Source organism: Mesocricetus auratus, unplaced genomic scaffold (genome assembly GCF_017639785.1).
Source record: "Mesocricetus auratus isolate SY011 unplaced genomic scaffold, BCM_Maur_2.0 Super-Scaffold_100013, whole genome shotgun sequence".
NCBI lineage: Eukaryota > Metazoa > Chordata > Mammalia > Rodentia > Cricetidae > Mesocricetus > Mesocricetus auratus.
Genome location: NW_024429196.1, coordinates 49585517 through 49605954, shown reverse-complemented (window position 1 = coordinate 49605954; position 20438 = coordinate 49585517). Strand labels below are relative to the sequence as shown.

The window sequence follows — 20438 nt, the reverse complement described above, 5'->3', positions numbered from 1 at the left end:
TCCCAGACTCTCTGGCCATGGGATTGTATGCTGGCACTCCCCTGACTCATGTCTAAAATCAATAAATGAGTGAGTACATACCATGTTTGCCATTTTCTGACTGGGTTACCTCACTCAGGATGTTTTACTCTAGTGCCATTCATTTGCCTGCAAATTCCAGATTCCATTTTTTCGGGTTAATAATACTCCATTGTGCACATGTACCACATTTTCTCTATCCACTCTTCAGTGGAGGGGCATCTAGGTTGCTTCCAAGTTCTGGCTATTACAAATAATGCTGCTATGAACATAGTGGAACAGACATCCTTGCTGTATGAATGTGCATCTTTAGGGTATATGCCTAAGAGTGGAGTTGCTGGGTCTTGTGGTAGACTGATTCCCATTTTTCTAAGGAATCTCCATACTGATTTCCAAAGTTGGCACTCCCACCAGAAGTGAAGAAATTTTCCTCTTTCTCCACATCTGCTCCAGCATTAATTGTTATTGGTGTTTTTGATTTTAGCCATTCTGACAGGAGTAAGATGGTATCTCAGAGTGGTTTTGATTTGCATTTCCCAGATGGCTAGGGATGTTGAGTACTTTCTTAAGTGTCTCTCAGCCATTTTGGACTTGTCTACTGAGAATTCTCTATTTAGTTCTGTACCTCACTTTTTGATTGGATGCTTTGGTGTTTTAGAGACTTGCTTCTTGAGTTCTTTGTAAATTTTGGAGATCAGCCCTCTATCAGATATGGGGTTATTGAATATTTTTTCCTAATCTGTGGGTTGCCATTCTGTCTTGCTGACTATGTCCTTTGCCTTTCAGAAGCTTCTCAGTTTCAGGAGGTCCCTTTTATTAATTGTCAATCTTAGTGTCTGTGTAGTTGTTCATGAAGCAGTTTCCTGTACCAATTCATTCAAGGGTGCCTCCCACTATCTCTTCTAACAGGTTCGGTATGGCTAGATTTATGTTCAGGTCTTTGATCCATATGGATTTAAGTTTTGTGCATGGCAAAAGACAGGTATCTATCTGCAGTCTTCTACATGTCAGCCTCTAGTTATGCTGGTACCATTTGTTGAAGATGCTATCTTTTTTCCATTGTATAATTTTAGCTTCTTTGTCGAAAATCAGGTGTTCATAGGTATGTGGATTAATCTCAGGGTGTTAATTTGATTCACCTGGTAGACCAGGTCTACTTTTGTGCCAATGCCAAGCTGTTTTACGGACTATAGATCTATAATAGAGCTTGAAATCAGAGATGATGATGCCTCCAGACTTTACTTTGTTGAGCAGGGTGGTCTTGGCTATCTTGGGTGTTTGGTTTTTCCATATAAAGTTGAGAATTGTTCTTTCCAGGTATGTGAAGAATTGTACTGGGATTTTGATGGGGATTGCACTGAGTCTGTAGATTGCTTTTGGCAGGATTGACATTTTTACTACATTGATCCTATCTATCAAACAGCATGGGAGATTTTTCCATTTTCTGGTATCTTCTTTAATTTCTTCCTTTAAAGACTCAAAGTTCTTGCGATACAGGTCTTGCACTTGTTTGGTTAGCATTATGCCAAGTTATTTTATGTTGTTTGTGGCAATTGTAAAGCATGATGATTCTCTGATTTTTTTTCTCAGCCGTTTTATTGTCTGTGTATAGTAGGGCTACTGATTTTCTTGTGTTGATCTTGTATCATGCCACTTTGCTAAAGGTATTTATCATCTGAAGGAGTTCACTGGTAGATTTTTTTGATCACTTATGTAAAGTATCATATCATCTGCAAATAGTGAAAGTTTGGCCTCTTCCTTTCCAATTTGTATCCCCTTGATCTCCTTTTGTTGTCATATTGCTCTAGCTAGAACTTCAAGTACAATATTGAAGACGTATGGAGAGAGTGGACAGTCTTGTCTTGTTCCCGATTTTAGAGGAATTGCCTTGAGTTTCTGTTCATTTAGTTTGATGTTGGCTGCCAGTTTGCTGTATATAGTTTTTATTATGATTATTAACGTTCCTGTTATCCTGGATCTCTCCAAACCCTTTATCATAAAGGGGTGTTGGATTTTTTCAAAGGCTTTTTCAGCATCTAGTGGGATGATCGTGTGATTTTTATTTCTCAGTTTGTTTATATGGTAAATTACATTGATGGATTTTTTTATATGTTGAACCAACCTTGCATCCCTGGGATGAAGCCTTCTTGGTAATGGTGGATGAGTTTTCTAATGTGTTCTTGGATCTGATTTGCCACTATTTTATTGAGTATTTTTGCATCAGTGTTGGTGAGGGATATTGGTCTGAAATCTCTTTCTTAGTTATGTCTTTGTGTGGCTTGAGTATCAAGGTAATTGAAGCCTTGTAAAAAGACTTTGGCAAAGACCCTTCTGCTTCTATTGGTAGAATATATTAAGAAAGATTGGTGTAAGCTGTTCTTTGAATTTCTGGTAGCATTCTACATTGTGGCCCTCTGGCCCTGAGCTTTTTTTGGTTGGGAGACTTTTGATGACTTCTTCTGTTTCTTTAGGGGTTATATGTCTATTTAAACTGCTTATCTGTTCTTGATTTAATTTTGGCAAGTGCTGTGTATCCAGAAAATTGTCCATTTCATCTAAATTTTCAAGTTTGTGAAGTACAGATTTTCAAAGCATGACCTGATGATTCTCTGGATTTCCTCAGTGTCCGTTGTTATGTCCCCCTTTTCATTTCTGATTTTGTTAATTTGCATGTTTACACTCTGTCGTTTCATATGTTTGGATAAATGTTTTTCTATCTTGTTGGTTTTCTCAAAGAACCAATTCTTTGTTATTTTGATTTTTTGTATTGTTGTCCTAGTTTTGGCTTTATTGATTTCATCCCTCAATTTGATTGTTTCCTGCTGTCTACTCCTCCTGGGTGAGTTTGATTCTTTGTGTTCTAGAGCTTTCAGTTGTGGTGTTAATTCTCTAGTTTCTTCATGTGGGCACTTAGTGCTATGAACTTCCCTTGTATCACTGCTTTCAAAGTGTCCCATAAATTTGGGTATGTTGTGTCTTTATTCTCATTAAATTCTAGGACACCTTTAATTTCGTTTTTATTTCTTCTTTGGCCCAGGAATGGTGAAATTGTGCATCATTTAATTTCCATGAATTTTTAGGGTTTCTGCAATTTGTGTTGATGTTGAATTCTAATTTTAATGCATGGTGGTCTGATAAGGTGCATGGAGTTATTGCAATTTTTTTGTACTTGTTGAGGTTTGATATGTTGTCAAGTATGTGGTTGATTTTTGAGAAGGTTCCATGTGGCTCTGAGAAGAAGGTGTATTCTTTTTTATTTGGATTGAATTTTCTATAGATGTCTGTTAATCCTGGTTGGTTCTTTTGCTTCTTTGTTAAGTTTCTGTCTGGTAGACCTGTGTAGTGGTGAGAGTGGGGTGTTAAAGTTTCCCACTATAAAGGTGTGGGGCTTTATATGTGATTTGAGTATTAATAATGTTTCTTTTATGAACATGGATGCCTTTCTATTTGGGGCATAGATGTTCAGAATTGAAACTTCATCTTGGTGGGTTTCTCTTGTGATGAGTTTGAAATGACTTCCTTCATCTCTTTTGATTAATTTTATTTTAAAATCTAACTTGTTAGATATTAGGATTGCTACCCATGCTTGTTTCTTGGTTCCATTTGATTGGAAAATCATTTCCAAACCCGTAAATCTGAGGTAATGTCTGACTTTGAGGCCTAGGTGTGTTTCTTGTTTGCAGCAGAAGGATGGGCTCTATCTTCGAATTCATTCTGTTAGCCTGTGTCTTTTATTGGGCTAGTTAAGACCATTAATATTGAGGGAAATTAATGACCACTGATTGCTCATTCTTGTTTGTTTTGGAATGGTGGAATTATATGTAGTTTCCACCTCTTTTTTCTTTTGTCTGTTGCTAAGGTAGGATTATCTAGTGCCTATGTTTTTCTGGTCACAGTTAATTCCCTTGGGTTGGAGTTTTCTTTTCAGAAACTTCTGTAGGGTTGGGTTAGTTGATACATATTGTTTAAATCTGGTTTTGTCATGGAATGTCTTCTTTTCTCCATCTATACTGATAAAAAGCTTTACTGGGTATAGCTGTCTGGGTTGGCATCTGTTTTCTCTTAGTGTTGGTAGAATATCTATCCAGGACCTTTTGGATTTTAGAGTTTCCATGCAAAAGTCATGTGTGATGCCATTAGGTTTGCCTTTGTATGTTACCTGGCCTTTTTCCTTGATGCTCTTAATATCCTTTCTTTATTCTGTATGTTCGGGGTTTTTAATATTATGTAGCAAGGGGACTTCTTTTTGTCTTCCACTCTATTTGGTGTTTTGTAGGCTTCTTGTACTTTCATTAGCATGTCTTTCTTTAAGTTGGGAAAGTATTCTTCTATGATTTTGTTGAATATGTTTTCTTCCCCTTTGAAGGGGGTTTCTTCACCTTCTTCTGTCACTATTTTTAGGTTTTGTCTTTTCACAGTGGACGTTATATTTTCTTTTTTCAATGAATATATTTCTCCTAGTGTATATTCAACACCTGAGATTCTTTCTTCCAACTCTTATATTCTGTTGGTTATGCTTGCTTTTGTAGTTCCTGATCATTTACCCAGCTTTTCTATTTCCAGCATCCCCTCCATTTTTGTTGTCTTTATTTTGTCTATTTCAGTTTTCAGGAACTGTTTCCTTCATCTATTTGATTGTTTTTTCTTGGCTTTCTTTAAGAGATTTGTTAATTTCTTGTATTTTGGGGGTTATTTTTTCTTCCATTTCTTTAAGGGATTTTATTATATCCTCTTTGTGGACTCATATCATTTTCATGAAGTTGTTTTTAAGGTCATTCTCTTCTGTTTTATCTGTGTTGGGATGTTCAGGTATTGCTGGTGTAGAGTCCCTAGACTCTGGTGGTGTCATATTGGTTTTTCTGTTGTTGAATGTATTTTTATATTGTCTTATTGCCATCCTTTCTTCCAGTGGGTGCAGTAGGAGTCTCTTCCTATCCTGGTGGGTACGGGACCAAGATTCCCTTAAGGTGGTTGCAAGCAAGTCCAATACCCTGATGGCTTTCCTTTCCTGTGGATGGAGGTGGGCCTTGGCAGTCAGTATGTTGCTTGGACACTGGGATGGCTTCCCCAGTGTGCAATACCTAGGCCTCAGGTGGCTCCTAGCAGGATACAGGAAGCCTTAGTAAAGAATTCTATTGTGAAACTTGGATTGTAATTTATCAATACAGGACTTGTTGAAGGAGCAATAAAAGATATAATGGGGATTAGTTTGTCCTTCAAAAATTTGTGCTTAGAAATGAACGGAGATTCTTACCTACAATTCTTTTTTACCCACTTGAAGCATTATAAGAACTTGGATTGCACATATCAATCATTTTATTTGATGATCAAATAATTGCCATATGTGCATGCATATATATTATGCAGCTGTGTGTGTGTGTGTATACAGAATACATTGTCTAGGTACTTTGAAAGCAAACATCTTGTCCTGAGAATAGAAACTGTTAGTATGGTTATTTCTATGATGAATATCTGTTTAAACATTTATACTTTGTGTGAAGTTTAAATGCTATATTCTGATTTTATAACATATGATTGGAGTACATGTTGCTGTTTTTAAATCATAAGTGCTGGGGATATGGCTCAGTGGGCAGGAATGTTATTGTACATGGCTGAGGACCTGGTTTTTTCCCCAGCACTGACATAATAAGCCAGGCGTGCATGGCAGTAATGTCAGTGCCTAGAGGTTATGGTGATGAGAGGAACACCATTTGTATTTGCTGGTTGAGAGAGAGCCTTGACTAGAAATAGTTTAATCTAGGTTCAGTTAGAGAACCTGTATCAATAATGTGGAGAATTATAGAGAAAGATAACAAATATCCTCCTGTTACTTCAGCATGTGCACATAGGCTCATGAGCTCCTCTCCTGCACATAAATACATACATATATATATATATATCACACACAAACATAGTATATTTTTAAATTATATAATCCTGGGCACACTGAAAATTCCATTGTTCATTGAACATAAGTTTTTAATTATTGCTTTCTAAAGATTTTTTTAAAAATTGCATCATTAGATTAAACTTAATTTTCAGGAATTTACTGAAAGATACTTCAAAGATATATTCAGTTGAACTAAAAAGGGTGGAATTTTCAGAACATTCACATTTGGATGTTTTTGAAAACTACATAACTATCTTAGATACTGAGGGAGACATTTTTAACCTTATATATTAGGGAAATCAATCTTACTGGAGGAAGAAATTTAGATCTTAGATTCAATAGGTTAATAACTTTGTCTGACTTATCAAAAATCATACCTTGCTCTTCTTGCTGATTTCTAACCTGAATCTTACAAGTTTTTCTCTTTAAGTGGTTTCCCTAGGCCTTTTTCACTATTTTGTTATTTCTTTTCATAAAGCACAGATCTCCTCTTCATATACTTTCCTAAATTTCTTCAAATTTTCTTTCTATCTTTCTTTCTTTCTTTCTTTCTTTCTTTCTGTCTGTCTGTCTGTCTTTCTGTCTTTCTTTCCAGTTAGAGTCTAAGGTTCATAATGACAATAGTCTTGGTTTTTGCTCATGAGCATGAGCACAGACCCTGAAAAATTAAAAGTGACATTATATAGACAGGGAAGGTTGGTGTGTGTGTGTGTGTGTGTGTGTGTGTGTGTGTGTGAAACCAAAAAGATTCCATGTAATCAAAATAGTGTTAATATAGTTTGAAGGTCTGTAGGAATGATTTACTGTCTGCAGTCCAACAATGATTGGTAATGAATGGAAATTCCAAAAATCGTAGTTTCTAAAGCCATTAATGTTATATAAGTCTATATAAGTTTAGTTATCTCCTTGCTATGCTTTGAAATATTTTTGCAACAGCATGTATTATATTAACTTTTAGTAGGTAATTTACATATTCATGAAGACTTCTTTCATAGATTTAGCTGAAACTTCCAAAATTTCTTCACTTTTTGTCCTTATGGTGTTCCCTTGTGTCCCCACAATAGAAGTAACTGATTCTCAGCAGAATGTAACTTCAGCCATAGCAGAAATAAACTCAAGTTATCAAATTCTGTGTCACTATTTGTCTTTTGTTCCCATCTTCTTAATCTGAGAAAACTACAGGCGTTGCTGTGCAGAGGGAGAGAAGCAGAAGCCCTGTAAGAACAGATGAGAACTACCTTCCCTGCTGTGTGACCTCTATAAGTGGAGGATGAGAGGAGGGTGCAAAAGAACTTGGACATGAGACGAAGTGTCAGAACTGAGGTGACCTGAACATGTGGAATCTGTCTGAGAGAGAACTAAGGTAGACTATGGTTGAAGACTTATGTTATTGGAGAAATACAGAGTCATTTCATACTTGTGTCCTAACAGGGTTTTGGACTGTTTAAAATTCAAGATACTTAGAGAGACTGCACTTAAACTTCTCTTGCTTAACATTAGACTGAAAAGTTCCTTGGAGAGAACAGTTTTCTCCTGAAACCTACTCCCAAACTTCTATCTTCTTTTTAAAATGAGTTTAGAGATTAACAGCAATCTCTTGTTGCTCTAAGTTCAGCTGTCTTGACTCATCCCTTCTATAGTATGAGTGTAATAATCTTATTGGCAAGTCAAAACACTAAGTTTGGAAAGAATATCACAATACCATGAATCAATTTTATATTAAGTCTACCAAAGAAGGTGTGACAAGATTTTGGGTTGTATTTGGCATTTTTTCATTTTATTTATTATTCTCTCATAAAATACTTCCTGAATGCAGCCTCCTCTCCCTCCATTCCTCCCAGTACTCTCTTACCTCCCCTATCCCCTAGATCCACTGTTCCTTCATTTCCCTTCAGCAAAAAGAAGACCTTCTAGGGATATCAATAGAATAGGACATAGAAAGATATCATGTAACTAGGCATAAATTATCATATCAAGGTTAGACAAGGCATTCCAGTAAGAAGGAAAGGATCCTAAGAGCAGGCAAAAGAGTCTCATAAACACAAAACAGAAACCAAAAACCAAAACATAATTAAGGTTTTATTTTTTATGAAGAAATTCATTATACCCATGTGTGCATACAAAAGATAAAATCAAAGTTGAGTAGTGGTGGTGATGGCCCATGCCTTTAACCCTAGTACTCAGGAGGCAGAGGCAGGTCTTCAGTGAGTTCCAGAACAGACAAAACTACACAAAGAAACCCTGTCACAATTAACAAAGCATTAAAAACAACCCAAAACAAACAAGATCAAAGGAAGCATTGATAGTCTGGATGAACAGGAACAATCCTATTAGTAGCTGAATGGGTATATGCTTAACAGTTGTTGTTATGGATGACTCTGCACTTCAGAATCTCAAGATAAGTAGCAACCTTGACAGTGTCACTGTGTAGGCATCGAAACAGGTTACTAAGAGCAAAATGGTGAGTGTCTTCATTGGCTGACCTCACCTCTGCCAGTCCCATCCAAGCAGGGTAGACATTTTCTTCAGCCCCAGGATGAACCTAATTACCAGAAGGACAGAAGGATACACATTATTTGTAGTAGTCAGTAGTTCTTACACTTCCCGTGTGTGTGTGTGTGTGTGTGTGTGTGTGTGTGTATGTGTGTTTGTGTGTGTGATACATGAATGTCCAGCTCTGTAGGTGTGCATCCATTAATTTGAAGGCCAGTGGTCTACTGGGATTAAAAGCATAAACCATCATATCCATATATCCATTTTATGTGGATTCAGGGAAATAAAATGCAAGGAAGGCTTTTATATATCAATCCCCAGTCCTAGTCTATATTCCCTATTTCAAAATAACATTTGAGGTAAACTTAGATGTAGAAGATTTCCCTCTAAATCAATGCACTGGAACAAATGATTGTAAGATCTATTTTCTGTTGATTTTCCTGGTATATATTGTAATTTAAGAAAAGCAGCAGGCAACAGAAAGTCACCATGCCAGAGGGTTCAAAAGAGGTGTTTTTCTTTTCTTTTTTAAATTAGGGAAAGGGATCATAAAGAGGAGAAAGGAAAGGAGTTTGGGGACAGGATCAGCCAGAGAGAGAGAGGAGAAAGGAAAGACAGAGAGAGAGAGCGACAGAGAGAGAGAGAGAGAGAGAGAAAGAGAGAGAGACAGAGAGAGAGACAGAGAGAGACAGAGAGAGAGACAGAGAGAGAGACAGAGAGAGAGACAGAGAGAGAGAGAGAAACACAGAAAGAAACACAGAGAGCAAAAGAAAGAAAGGATAGGAAGAAGAAACAAAGCACAAAATGCGAGACATGGAACAAAAATCAAACCAAAAAATGCAAGAAATGGAAGAAAGAACAAACCAAAAAATTCATAAAAGGCAACAAACGGACGAACAGATAAACAGAAAATTGCAAGAAGCAATGCAAACACTGCAAGGGTTGAAAACTGATATAGAGACATTTAAAACAACACAATCTGAAGAAAGGCAGAAAATAGAAAAGCTGGACAAACAGTCAGGCACTACCAATACAAGCATTACCAACAGAATAGAAGAGATGGAAGAGAGAATCTCAAGTGTTGAAGATACACTAGGAGAAATGGATTTATCAACCAAAGAAAACCTTAAATCCAACAACTCCTTAACACAAAACATCCAGGAAATATGGGACACCATGAAAAGACCAAACCTAAGAATAATAGGTATAGAAGAAGGAGAAAAAATCCACCTCAAAGGGGCAGAAGGCATATTCAACAAAATCATAGAAGAAAACTTTCCCAACCTTAAGAAAGACATGCCAATGAAGGTACAAGAAGCCTACAGAACACCAAATAGAGTGGACCACAAAAAAAATCCCCTCGCCACATAATAATCAAGACCCCAAACATACAGAATAAAGAAAGAATATTAAGAGCAGCTAAGGAAAAAGGTCAAGTAACATATAAAGGCAGACCTATCAGAATTACACCTGATTTCTCCATGGAAACTCTGAAAGCCAGAAGGTCCTGGATAGATATTCTACCTACACTAAGAGACCATGGATGCCAGCCCAGACTACTATACCCGGCAAAGCTCTCAATCACTATAGACGGAGAAAACAAGATATTCCATGACAAACTAGATTCAAGCAATATGTGTCCACTAACCCAGCCCTACAGAAAATTTTGGAAGGAAAACTCCAACCCAAGGAAGCTAACTACAACCAGAAAAGCATTAGAGAATCCCACTCTACCAACAGCCAAAAGAACAAAGGGGTGAAATTCCACACATAATTCCACCAACAACAACCATCGCAAATCGAAGAAGGATGAGCAATCAATGGTCATTAATATCCCTCAATATTAATGGCCTTAACTCACCCATAAAAAGACACAGACTAGCAGAATGGACTCGAAGACAGAACCCTTCCTTCTGCTGCATACAAGAAACACACCTCATCCTCAAAGACAGACATTACCTGAGAGTTAAAGGTTGGGAAAAAATTTTTCAATCAAATGGACCCAAGAAACAAGCAGGGGTAGCAATCCTAATATGTAACAAACTAGACTTTAAAATAAAATCAATCAAAAGAGATGAAGGAGGTCATTACATACTCATCACAGGTGAAACCCACCAAGATGAAGTGTCTATCCTGAACATCTATGCCCCCAATACAAAGGCATCCACATTTGTTAAAGAAACATTAGAACTTAAATCTCATCTGAAGCCCCACACAGTTATAGTGGGAGATTTCAACACACCACTCTCACCACTAGACAGGAATACCAGACAGAAACTCAACAAAGAAGCAAAGGGTCTAATAGAAGTAATCACCCAACTGGGATTAACAGATATCTATAGAACATTTCATCCACATAAAAAAGAATATACCTTCTTCTCACCACCACATGAAACCTTCTCAAAAATCGACCACATACTTGGCAACATATCAAACCTCATCAGCTACAAAAAAAAATTGGAATAACTCCATGCATCTTATCAGACCACCATGCCTTAAAATTAGAATTCAACAACAACACAAATTGCAGAAAACCTACAAACTCATGGAAATTGAATAATGCTCAACTGCACCATCCCTGGGTCAAAGAGGAAATAAAAAAAGAAATTAAAGACTTCTTCGAATTCAATGAGAATGAAGACACAACATACCCAAACCTATGGGACACTTTGAAAGCAGTGCTACGGGGGAAGTTCATAGCACTAAGTGCTCACATGAAGAAACAGGAGAACGGTTATACCAGAGAATTAACATCACAGCTAAAAGCTCTAGAACACAAAGAAGCAAACTCCCCCAGGAGGGGTAGATGCCAGGAAATAATCAAACTGAGGGCTGAAATCAATAAAGTAGAAACCAGGAAAACAATACAAAGAATCAATGTAACGAAGAATTGGTTCTTTGAGAAAATCAACAAGATAGACAAACCTTTGTCCAAACTTACCAAACAGCAGAGAGTGAACACGCAAATTAACAAAATCAGAAATGAAAAGGGGGACATAACAACAGACTCTGAGGAAATCCAGAGAATCATTAGGTCATACTTTGAAAACCTGTACTCCACAAAATTTGAAAATTTAAAGGAAATGGATGACTTCCTGGACAGCTATCATTTGCCAAAACTAAGTCAAGAACAGATAAGCAATTTAAATAGACCTATAACCCCTATGGAAATAGAAGCTGTCATCAAAAGTCTCCCAACCAAAAAAAGTCCAGGTCCAGATGGCCTCAGTGCAGACTATTACCACAAATTCAAAGAACAGCTTATACCAATTCTTCTCAAAGTGTCCCACACAATAGAAGCAGAAGGGTCTTTGCCAAACTCTTTCTATGAGGCTTCAATAACCTTGATCCCCAAGCCACACAAAGATACAACTAAGAAAGAGAACTTCAGACCAATATCCCTCATGAACATTGATGCAAAAATACTCAATAAAATACTGGCAAATCAGATCCAAGAACACATCAAAACAATCATTCACCACGATCAAGTAGGTTTCATCCCAGGGATGCAGGGATGGTTCAACATACGAAAATCCATCAACATAATCCACCATATAAACAAGCTGAAAAACAAAAATCACATGGTCATCTCACTAGATGCTGAAAAAGCCTTTGACAAAATCCAACACCCCTTCATGATAAAGGTCTTGGAGAGATCTGGGATAACAGGGACATACTTAAACATAATAAAATCTATATACAGTAAACCAACAGCCAACATCAAACTAAATGGACAGAAACTCAACGCAATTCCTCTAAAATCAGGAACAAAACAAGGCTGTCCACTCTCTCCATACCTTTTCAACATGGTACTTGAAGTTCTAGCTATTGCCATACGACAACAAAGGGGGATCAAGGGGATACAAATTGGGAAGGAAGAGGTCAAACTTTCACTGTTTGCAGACGATATGATAGTTTACATCAATGACCCAAAGAACTCTACCAGGGAACTCTTACAGCTGATTAACACCTTCAGCAAAGTAGCCGGCTACAAGATCAACTCAAGAAAATCAGTAGCCCTACTATATACAGATGATAAAAGGGCTGAAAGAGAAATCAGAGAAACATCACCCTTTACAATTGCCACAAACAACATAAAATACCTTGGGGTAATGCTAACCAAACAAGTGAAAGACCTGTATCGTAAGAACTTTGAATCTTTAAAGAAAGAAATTAAAGAAGCCCTCAGAAAATGGAAAGATCTCCCATGCTCTTGGATAGGTAGGATCAATGTAGTAAAAATGGCAATCCTGCCAAAAGCAATCTACAGATTCAATGCAATCCCGATTAAAATCCCAGCACAATTCTTCACAGACCTTGAAAGAGCAATAATCAATTTTGTATGGAAAAACAAAAGACCCCGGATAGCCAAAACACCCCTGTTCAACAAGGCAATGTCCGGAGGCATCACCATCCCTGACCTCAAGCTCTATTACAGAGCTATAGTCCTGAAAACAGCTTGGTATTGGCACAAAAATAGACAGGTAGACCAATTGAAAATCCGGGTATTAACCCACACACGTACGAACATCTGATATTTGACAAAGAAGCTAAAAATATACAATGGAATAAAGAAAGCATCTTCAACAAATGGTGCTGGCATAATTGGACCCTGGCATGTAGAAGAATGCGGATCGATCCATGTTTATCGCCATGCACAAAACTTAAGTCCAAATGGATCAAAGACCTCAACATAAATCCAGCCACACTGAACCTCTTAGAAGAGAAAGTGGGTGGTATCCTTGAACGAATTGGTACAGGAGACAGCTTCCTGAGCATAACACCAGTAGCACAGACAGTGAGATCAACAATTAATAAATGGGACCTCCTGAAACTGAGAAGCTTCTGTAAGGCAAAGGACACAGTCAGCAAGACAAAAAGGCAGCCCACAGAATGGGAAAAACTATTCACTAATCCCACATCTGACAGAGGGTTGATCTCCAAAATTTACAAAGAACTCAAGAAGCAAGTCTCCAAAACAGCAAAGGACCCAATTAAAAAGTGGGCTGCAGAACTAAATAGAGAGCTTTCAATAGAGGAGTCTAAAATGGCTGAGAAGCACTTGAGAAAGTGCTCAACATCCTTAGCCATGCGGGAAATGCAAATCAAAACAACTCTGAGATACCATCTCACTCCTGTCAGAATGGCTAAAATCAAAAACACCAATGACAATTTATGCTGGAGAGGATGTGGTGAAAGGGGAACACTCCTCCATTGCTGCTGGGAGTGCCAACTGGTTTAGCCACTTTGGAAATCAGTATGGAGATTCCTCAGAAAAATGGGAATAAACCTACTACAAGACCCAGCAACTCCACTCTTAGGCATATATCCAAAAGATGCCCATTCATACAACAAAGATGTCTGTTCCACTTTGTTCATAGCAGCTTTATTTGTAATAGCCAGAAATTGGAAGCAACCTAGATGTCCCTCACCCGAAGAATGGATAGAGAAAATGTGGTACATCTACACAATGGAGTACTATTCAGCAGAAAAAAAATAATGGAATCATGAGATTCGCAGGCAAATGGATGACACTAGAAGAAACCATCCTGGTTGAGGTAACCCAGTCACAAAAAGAGAAACATGGCATGTACTCTCTCATATATGGATTTTAGACATAGATCTGGGGAGTGCCAGCCTACAATCCTATGGCCAGAGAGTCTGGGAAACAGAAACTTCATTTAGTGGCTGGTTAAGTACTGAGCTGAACTCAAGAAAGCAGTAACAGAGAGGGAGGACTGATGATCAAAGGGATTAAGACTGGGCTGGTTTAACCCCCAGAAACAGCTGACGAGACAAAGGTTAACTCTTGAATCCCAGGCATCAGCCTGGGAATCCAGCATGGGACTGATCAAGACCCCCTGAATCTGCGTGTCAGTGAGGAGGCCTAGGGAATCTATTGAGCCTTGGGCAGCAGATCAGTACCCATCCCAAGTATACACATGGACTTTGGACTCCCATAGAACAATGTGAGGTGCACTCTCACCCTGAACTCTTGGGGAAGGGTCTAGGCCCTGCCCTATATGAAATGACAGACTATGGACACCCCATGGAGGGCCTCACCCTCCCTGGGGGAATGAGGGGATAACGGAGGGGGGGGTTGGGGGGAGGGTACGGGAGGAGGGGAGGGAATGTGAGAGGGACCTGGAACTGACTTGTGAAGCAACCTCGTTTCTTATCTAAATTTAAACTGGAAAAAAAAGAAAGTTATTTGAATGCATGTTAAACATTAATGTAGTTTTGAAAGGTTATATCTGATTTTTTTTACCAAAATAAATCTGGAGAATAAAAAAAAAAAGAAAGGATAGGAGGTGGGCAGGGCTCTTTTAAAAGGTCGCAGGTAAATGGATAGCACTGGAAGAAACCATCCTGAGTGAGGTAACCCAGTCACAAAAAGACAAACATGGTATGTTCTCACTCATATATGGATTTTAAGCATGGATCAGGAGAGTGCCAGTCTGCACTTCCACTGACAGAGACTCTGGGAAACAGGAAAGAACCTAAAAGATACACATGGTACCCAAGAGAAGAGAAATGAGGCAAGATCCTCTGGACAGATGGGGAACATGGTGAGGGGTGGGGGGAGGGGGACCTGGGAAATAGAGAGGGGGAGAAGTGGAAGAGAGAGTAGGTCATGGAGGAACAGGAAGGTTGACTAGGGGGGGTAGGATAGGGGGAAGAGTGAATCATAGGTTAGAAGACAGATCAGGCAGCATTGTGACCTCTAGTGATCTAAATGGATGACACCAATTGGCAAGCTAAGCAATAGTGTAGAGACCACCTCGAATGCCTATTCCTGATAGTGAACTTGATGTCTATAACCATCCTGGAGCCTTCATCCAGAGACTGATGGAAGCAGAGGCAAACACCCACAGTTAAATACTGAACAGAACCCAAGGAACCCAGCGACAGAGAGAGAGGAGCAAAGAGCAAATTGGCAAAGAATAGGCTGGCAAAACCAGCAGAGACAGCTGATCCCAACAGGGGAGAGCTCTTGGACCCTAGACTGACAGCTGGGAGGCCAGCATAGGACTGATCCAGACCCCCTGAATGTGAGAGTCAATGAGGAGGCCTGGGCTACCTATGGGGTCCTGAGCAGTGGACCAGTGTTCATCCCTCGAATACTTGCTCTATCTGCCTGGACCATTAGAGAAGTGTCTGGACCCTACCCTGTATGAAATGATAGACTCTAGATATACCCTATTCAGAAGGAATTGGCAATAGGGTGGGAGGATGGGAGGGATGGTGGGGGGGTGCAGGAGGAGGGGAGGGAGAGGGAACTGGGATTGACATGTAAAACAAGCTATTTAAAATAAAAAAATGTTAAAAATGGGAGCATAGTGAATATGCACACATGCTGCTCTTAGTGGATGCAGCTAAGGGCATGTCCTTTCAGAACCCAAGGACAGACTGATACAGATGTCTGAATGCTAACACTCACAAAGGATCCTCTGAATGTTGGAATTGCCCACAACTCCTTACTATCAAAGCTGTGAACAAATTGGAAACCTAAATTTAAATGTTGCAAATTACACAGCTTTAGATTCATTTGTCAATACAACAAAATACATCTTTCGTTAAAAAAAAAGAAGAAGACAAGAATGGAAGATACAGAGAGCACTCACCCTGACAAGGATTTCCTTAATTTCCTTTAGAAGTTCTTGGTTTTTTTCCTCTACCTCTTTGACTTTCAACCACATGGTCTCAAAGGCCCCTTTTAGAGCAGCCACTGCATTCACTAGGTGTTCCAGAGGGTGATACCAGGCTCGTGAAATGCTGATCATCACTTTCAGAAGGTCATCTAACTAAACAATCATGATTGAACATCAAGTTAAAACGAGTAAAACACAAGATGGTAGATACAAGCAGTATTTGTACAATCATGCTACATTATAATATCTATCTGTTGTTAATCAGTATACAGAAAGTGTTTTGGTAAATGACACATTATACAAATACAAAATTTAAGCCACAGAATTACAATTTGCTAAAATAAAAGCAAACAATAAATAAAAGATCATTTATTCCTGAGAAACCAAATGATCACATTTCGCTTTTCCTCTACATTCTATCATCTGCACTTACTCCTCGTCAGATCTTCTGTATTATGTTATTTCCCTTGTCTATGAAAAACAAACCTTTGCTGAGTCTAGGTATGTGTTCATAGGACCAAATGCAAATAAAAAGACTCCAGAATTATCAGTGGCAAATAGTCTACACCATTTTCATACTAAAACATCAAATTGGTCACTCATAATGCACTTGTAATTTTATATTATTCTAGGATATTAGAAACTACAATAAAAACAGAACATTCAAAAGCAGACTTTTTATGGTTCAACAATTCTTCCTTTCCTTGGCTTCTGGAAAAGAACCCAGCCTATTTATGGGCATATACAACAAAAGAACATTCTTGCCTTTAACACATTGATGTAAAACCATTGTATTTTACACACACACACACACACACACACACACACACACACACACATACACTCCCACACACACACTGTAGCCAGTGTGTGTTCATTACCAGGATCACACATGATATTCCTCACCAATTTAAAATATTTGCTGTGGTGTCTCTTAGCAACTCTAGTAGTAAGTACACTGGACAGTAGGGAGAAATCCAAGTAAATGTTGTGCTATATATATATATATATATATATATATATATATATATATATATATATATATACACTTGTGTGTGTGTGCATGTGTGTGTGTGTGTAAATAACATAAAGGAAAGAAGCAAGACAAATTGTGACAGCAAAACAGGTTGTTGGGAGCATGCTGTATGATGATTGAAAGTGATATCGTGAGGTGAATGAAGGACAGTTCCAAATTCTTATCTGGCTTTCAAGGTATATAAGGCCTGTGCAACCTTTTGAAGCCTCTCTTGATAAGCTTCCTAATGGTACCTTGTTTTAGTGCTCTTTGGTAAGGATTAAATACATCAGTATCAACAGAGTATTTTTTAAAGTATATACTTTTGAGGAAATGTTCTCTCTATCCTCCCTCTCTTCTTGATTCAATATAATCACACTTTTATTAATGGGAATAACTTCTGTCTAAGTGATAGATGATACTAATAAAATAATAACAAACAGATTGCATATATGATATATGTACACATATTAGTTTAGTTTAAATTATACTGAGATTTCCTCTGACAGGGAGTCACAGTGGATATATCATAACAATTACCCATTAGAGCTTCGAAAATAAGTACATCTCATCAAAACAGAGGTTAGGTTGAGGCAAAAGATACAGTATGAAGAGAGCCTCTTTTTCAGCTGACTTTAATTATAACAGAAAAGAAGGCAGAAAAGTCAGAAAGGACTGCACAGTAATGAAAAGCAAACAGAAATAGGAGAGTATTGAATCTCAGAAAGAAATGACATTCTGGTCAGTTAAGAAATATTCTGGCAGTGGAGGAGCCCTTTTATTATAAAAAATGCAACTGTATTTGCATTCCACACATGCATGAATCTATATTCATCCAGGAATGTTCAGCTTAGATTAAAGGAAGTACAATTCTACAAGCATGGCACTGACTAAAAAAGATGTCCTGTGTATAGCTCATTTATTAATCTCCTACGGTCTGAACAAGCATGGATTTTATCTTATAATTTGTTAACTGTATAATGCTATTTTTGACTGTTCATTCTTCTCTTTTATGTTTGGTATGTTATAGCCACTCCTACAAAACACCCAAAATAACCTACAGCACAGTAAACCTTGGGTACTGCTTCAGTTGTTTTGGTGACAACCAGGAAGAAAGATTTACTTGTGTCTGTTGGATTTGTTCAATGTTTTCTGGAGTAGCAAGGGAAGCAGTGTGACAGGTGCTGGAGTTCCTGTCTTTGTATCCCAGGCTTTTGGCAAAGTTTTCATCCTGGAAGTAATAAAATATTTCAGTTTATTGGAGTTTCTGAATTAAGGAAGTACACTTATGATAATTACATAAATGTATTTTATAGATTGTAATTCATAACAAATAAGCACTACCTAAAATTAAATAATTAAGCAAACATAATCTACTTACATATTCTTCCTATTATATACACAATTTAATTTTTGTCTCAATTTCTAATCACCTAACTTTTTCACTCTCTACTATTTTCTTGTCATTTCTGCCCTTCCAGAAAATTAATTCAGAAATAAAGTTATATAAATACTAACACTGTAAAACACAAAAGTTTTACATGTTTTACTTTTGAGGTGATTGAGGTGAGCTGAATGACATGGACTAGTGTCTTAGTTAGGGCTTCTATTGCTGTGAAGAGGCACCATGGCCATGGCAACTCTTATAAAGGAATAATATTTAATTGGGTTAGATTCCATTTTCAGTGGCTTAGTCAATTATCATCATAGTTAGGAACATGTTGGTGGAGAGTATGGCGGCATGCAGGCAGACATGGTATTGGCTATGTCTTGACTTTCATGTAACAAGAACAGATGTGTCTTAATGGAGGTGGCTTGAGGATATATGAGACCTCAAATCCTGCCTCCACAGTGACACACTTCCTCCAACAAGACCACACCTATTCCAATAAGGCTATACCTCCTAAAAGTACCACTTCCTTTGGGGGCCATTTTCTTTCAAACTCCCACAATTTGTGTATCCATATTTATAAAACTATTGTTTACTTTTGTTCTAAAATGATATATTTGAGGCTAACTGAACAGATATTTTTTCTTTACATGGATCAGAGTAGTTCATTTCTATTCCTTCCACACAATCTCTGCAATGTATTTTATTTATGATACACATCAACTAAGTAAAAAGTGACCATGAAGACTAGACCTTCCATACAAGACCAGAAAACCAGAGTTATTCTCTCACCTCACTTTTAGGACTTACAGTCATAAATCAGAGTTGAGAGACAGTCATTTTTTACTAAAAATTAAATTAATTAATAATAGAAAAATATTTCTTTACACAATTATTTAAAGTTATTTTAATATTTAAAAGTCTTAGCTGGGAAACCAGCATAGGACTGACTGGGTGTCAGTTAGGAGGCCTCGGCAATCTATGGGACCTCTGGTAGTAGATCAGTATTTATCCCTAGCAAAAGAATGGACTTTGGGAGCACATTCCACATAGAGGGATACTCTCAGCCTAGACACACGGGAGAGGGCCTAGGCCCTGACCCAAAAGATATGACAGTCTTAGAAGATCCCTAATGGAAAACCTCACCATCCCTGGGGAGCAGACAGGGGACGAAAAAGGGAGTTAGTGGGGGGCAGGAGAGGAGAGGAGGAAGAGGGAACTGGGATTGACATATAAAACAAGTGTTTCTATTTTAAATAAAAAATTCTTTGAGATCTCATCAAATTTCTCATTCTTCCTGTACCATTTCTCAATATCTGATACTTCATTTTCAGTCCCATGAAGGCATATTATCTGAAATTTTGTTCATGATGTTTTCTGGTTTAATCTATAGAATGTTTGAAGAGCCCTTTAGAGAAGAAATCTGAAAGAAATTAAGTACTCACAAACTCCTCAGACATTTGTCTAGTGAGGTTAGAGGTGTATTGAGCCTTGATAATTGCACGATCAAAGAGTTCTTCAATTGTCAATTTGTTGTATTCTTCTATGTCAAGGCATACGGGTACAGAGACCACATACTCCCATAGGAGAAGGTTTGACACTAACAGAAGCTGAAGCATCCCTGCCATAAAGAAAAAATCACATCCAGATGATTCTTTCAAATCAGTTACATGAATTAAACTCTCTAGTGAACTCTATCTGTTCTGGGAATCCTGGCCTTCATGATTTCCTTCTGTATAACTACAGTGGGACAAAAGATTTGTTCACTGTGAAAATGTAATTAATATTTCCCAAATACATAGTTGGAGAGTTGGGTGACTTCTCACATCGTTGACTTGCTCTTGAAGTACTTTGCAAACATTTGGCGCATATATTGATACTGATCCACAATATTTAGTCCTCTTCACATTTTTATAACTTGTGATTTTATGCTTCTCTTAATTTATAACATCATCCAGTTTGTAATTTTACAAACTCAAT

General features: G+C 37.8%; 1 protein-coding gene across 1 annotated transcript; it reads right to left on the bottom strand.

The window, feature by feature from the left end:
* Nucleotides 1-8207: 8207 nt before the first annotated feature.
* LOC101823878 (prolactin-like) lies at nt 8208-20077 on the bottom strand. The gene is made up of 4 exons (XM_005066278.2): nt 19904-20077; nt 18192-18299; nt 16027-16206; nt 8208-8450 (listed from the first exon to the last, which is right to left on the bottom strand). Exons 1-4 carry the CDS (start codon nt 20075-20077, stop codon nt 8262-8264), a joined length of 651 nt encoding a protein of 216 aa, XP_005066335.1. The 3' UTR covers nt 8208-8261.
* Between the last annotated feature and the right edge of the window lie 361 nt (nt 20078-20438).

Coding starts and splice junctions, on each gene's coding strand:
- LOC101823878 (XM_005066278.2), bottom strand. CDS start 20,077: ATGCTTCAGCTTCTGTTAGTGTCAAACCTTCTCCTATGGGAGTATGTG. Junction 18,300..19,903: donor GACAAATGTCTGAGGAGTTT/GTGAGTACTTAA, acceptor TATTACTTCCAG/GATGAAAACTTTGCCAAAAG. Junction 8,451..16,026: donor TTAAGGAAATCCTTGTCAGG/GTGAGTGCTCTC, acceptor TCTGGTAATTAG/GTTCATCCTGGGGCTGAAGA.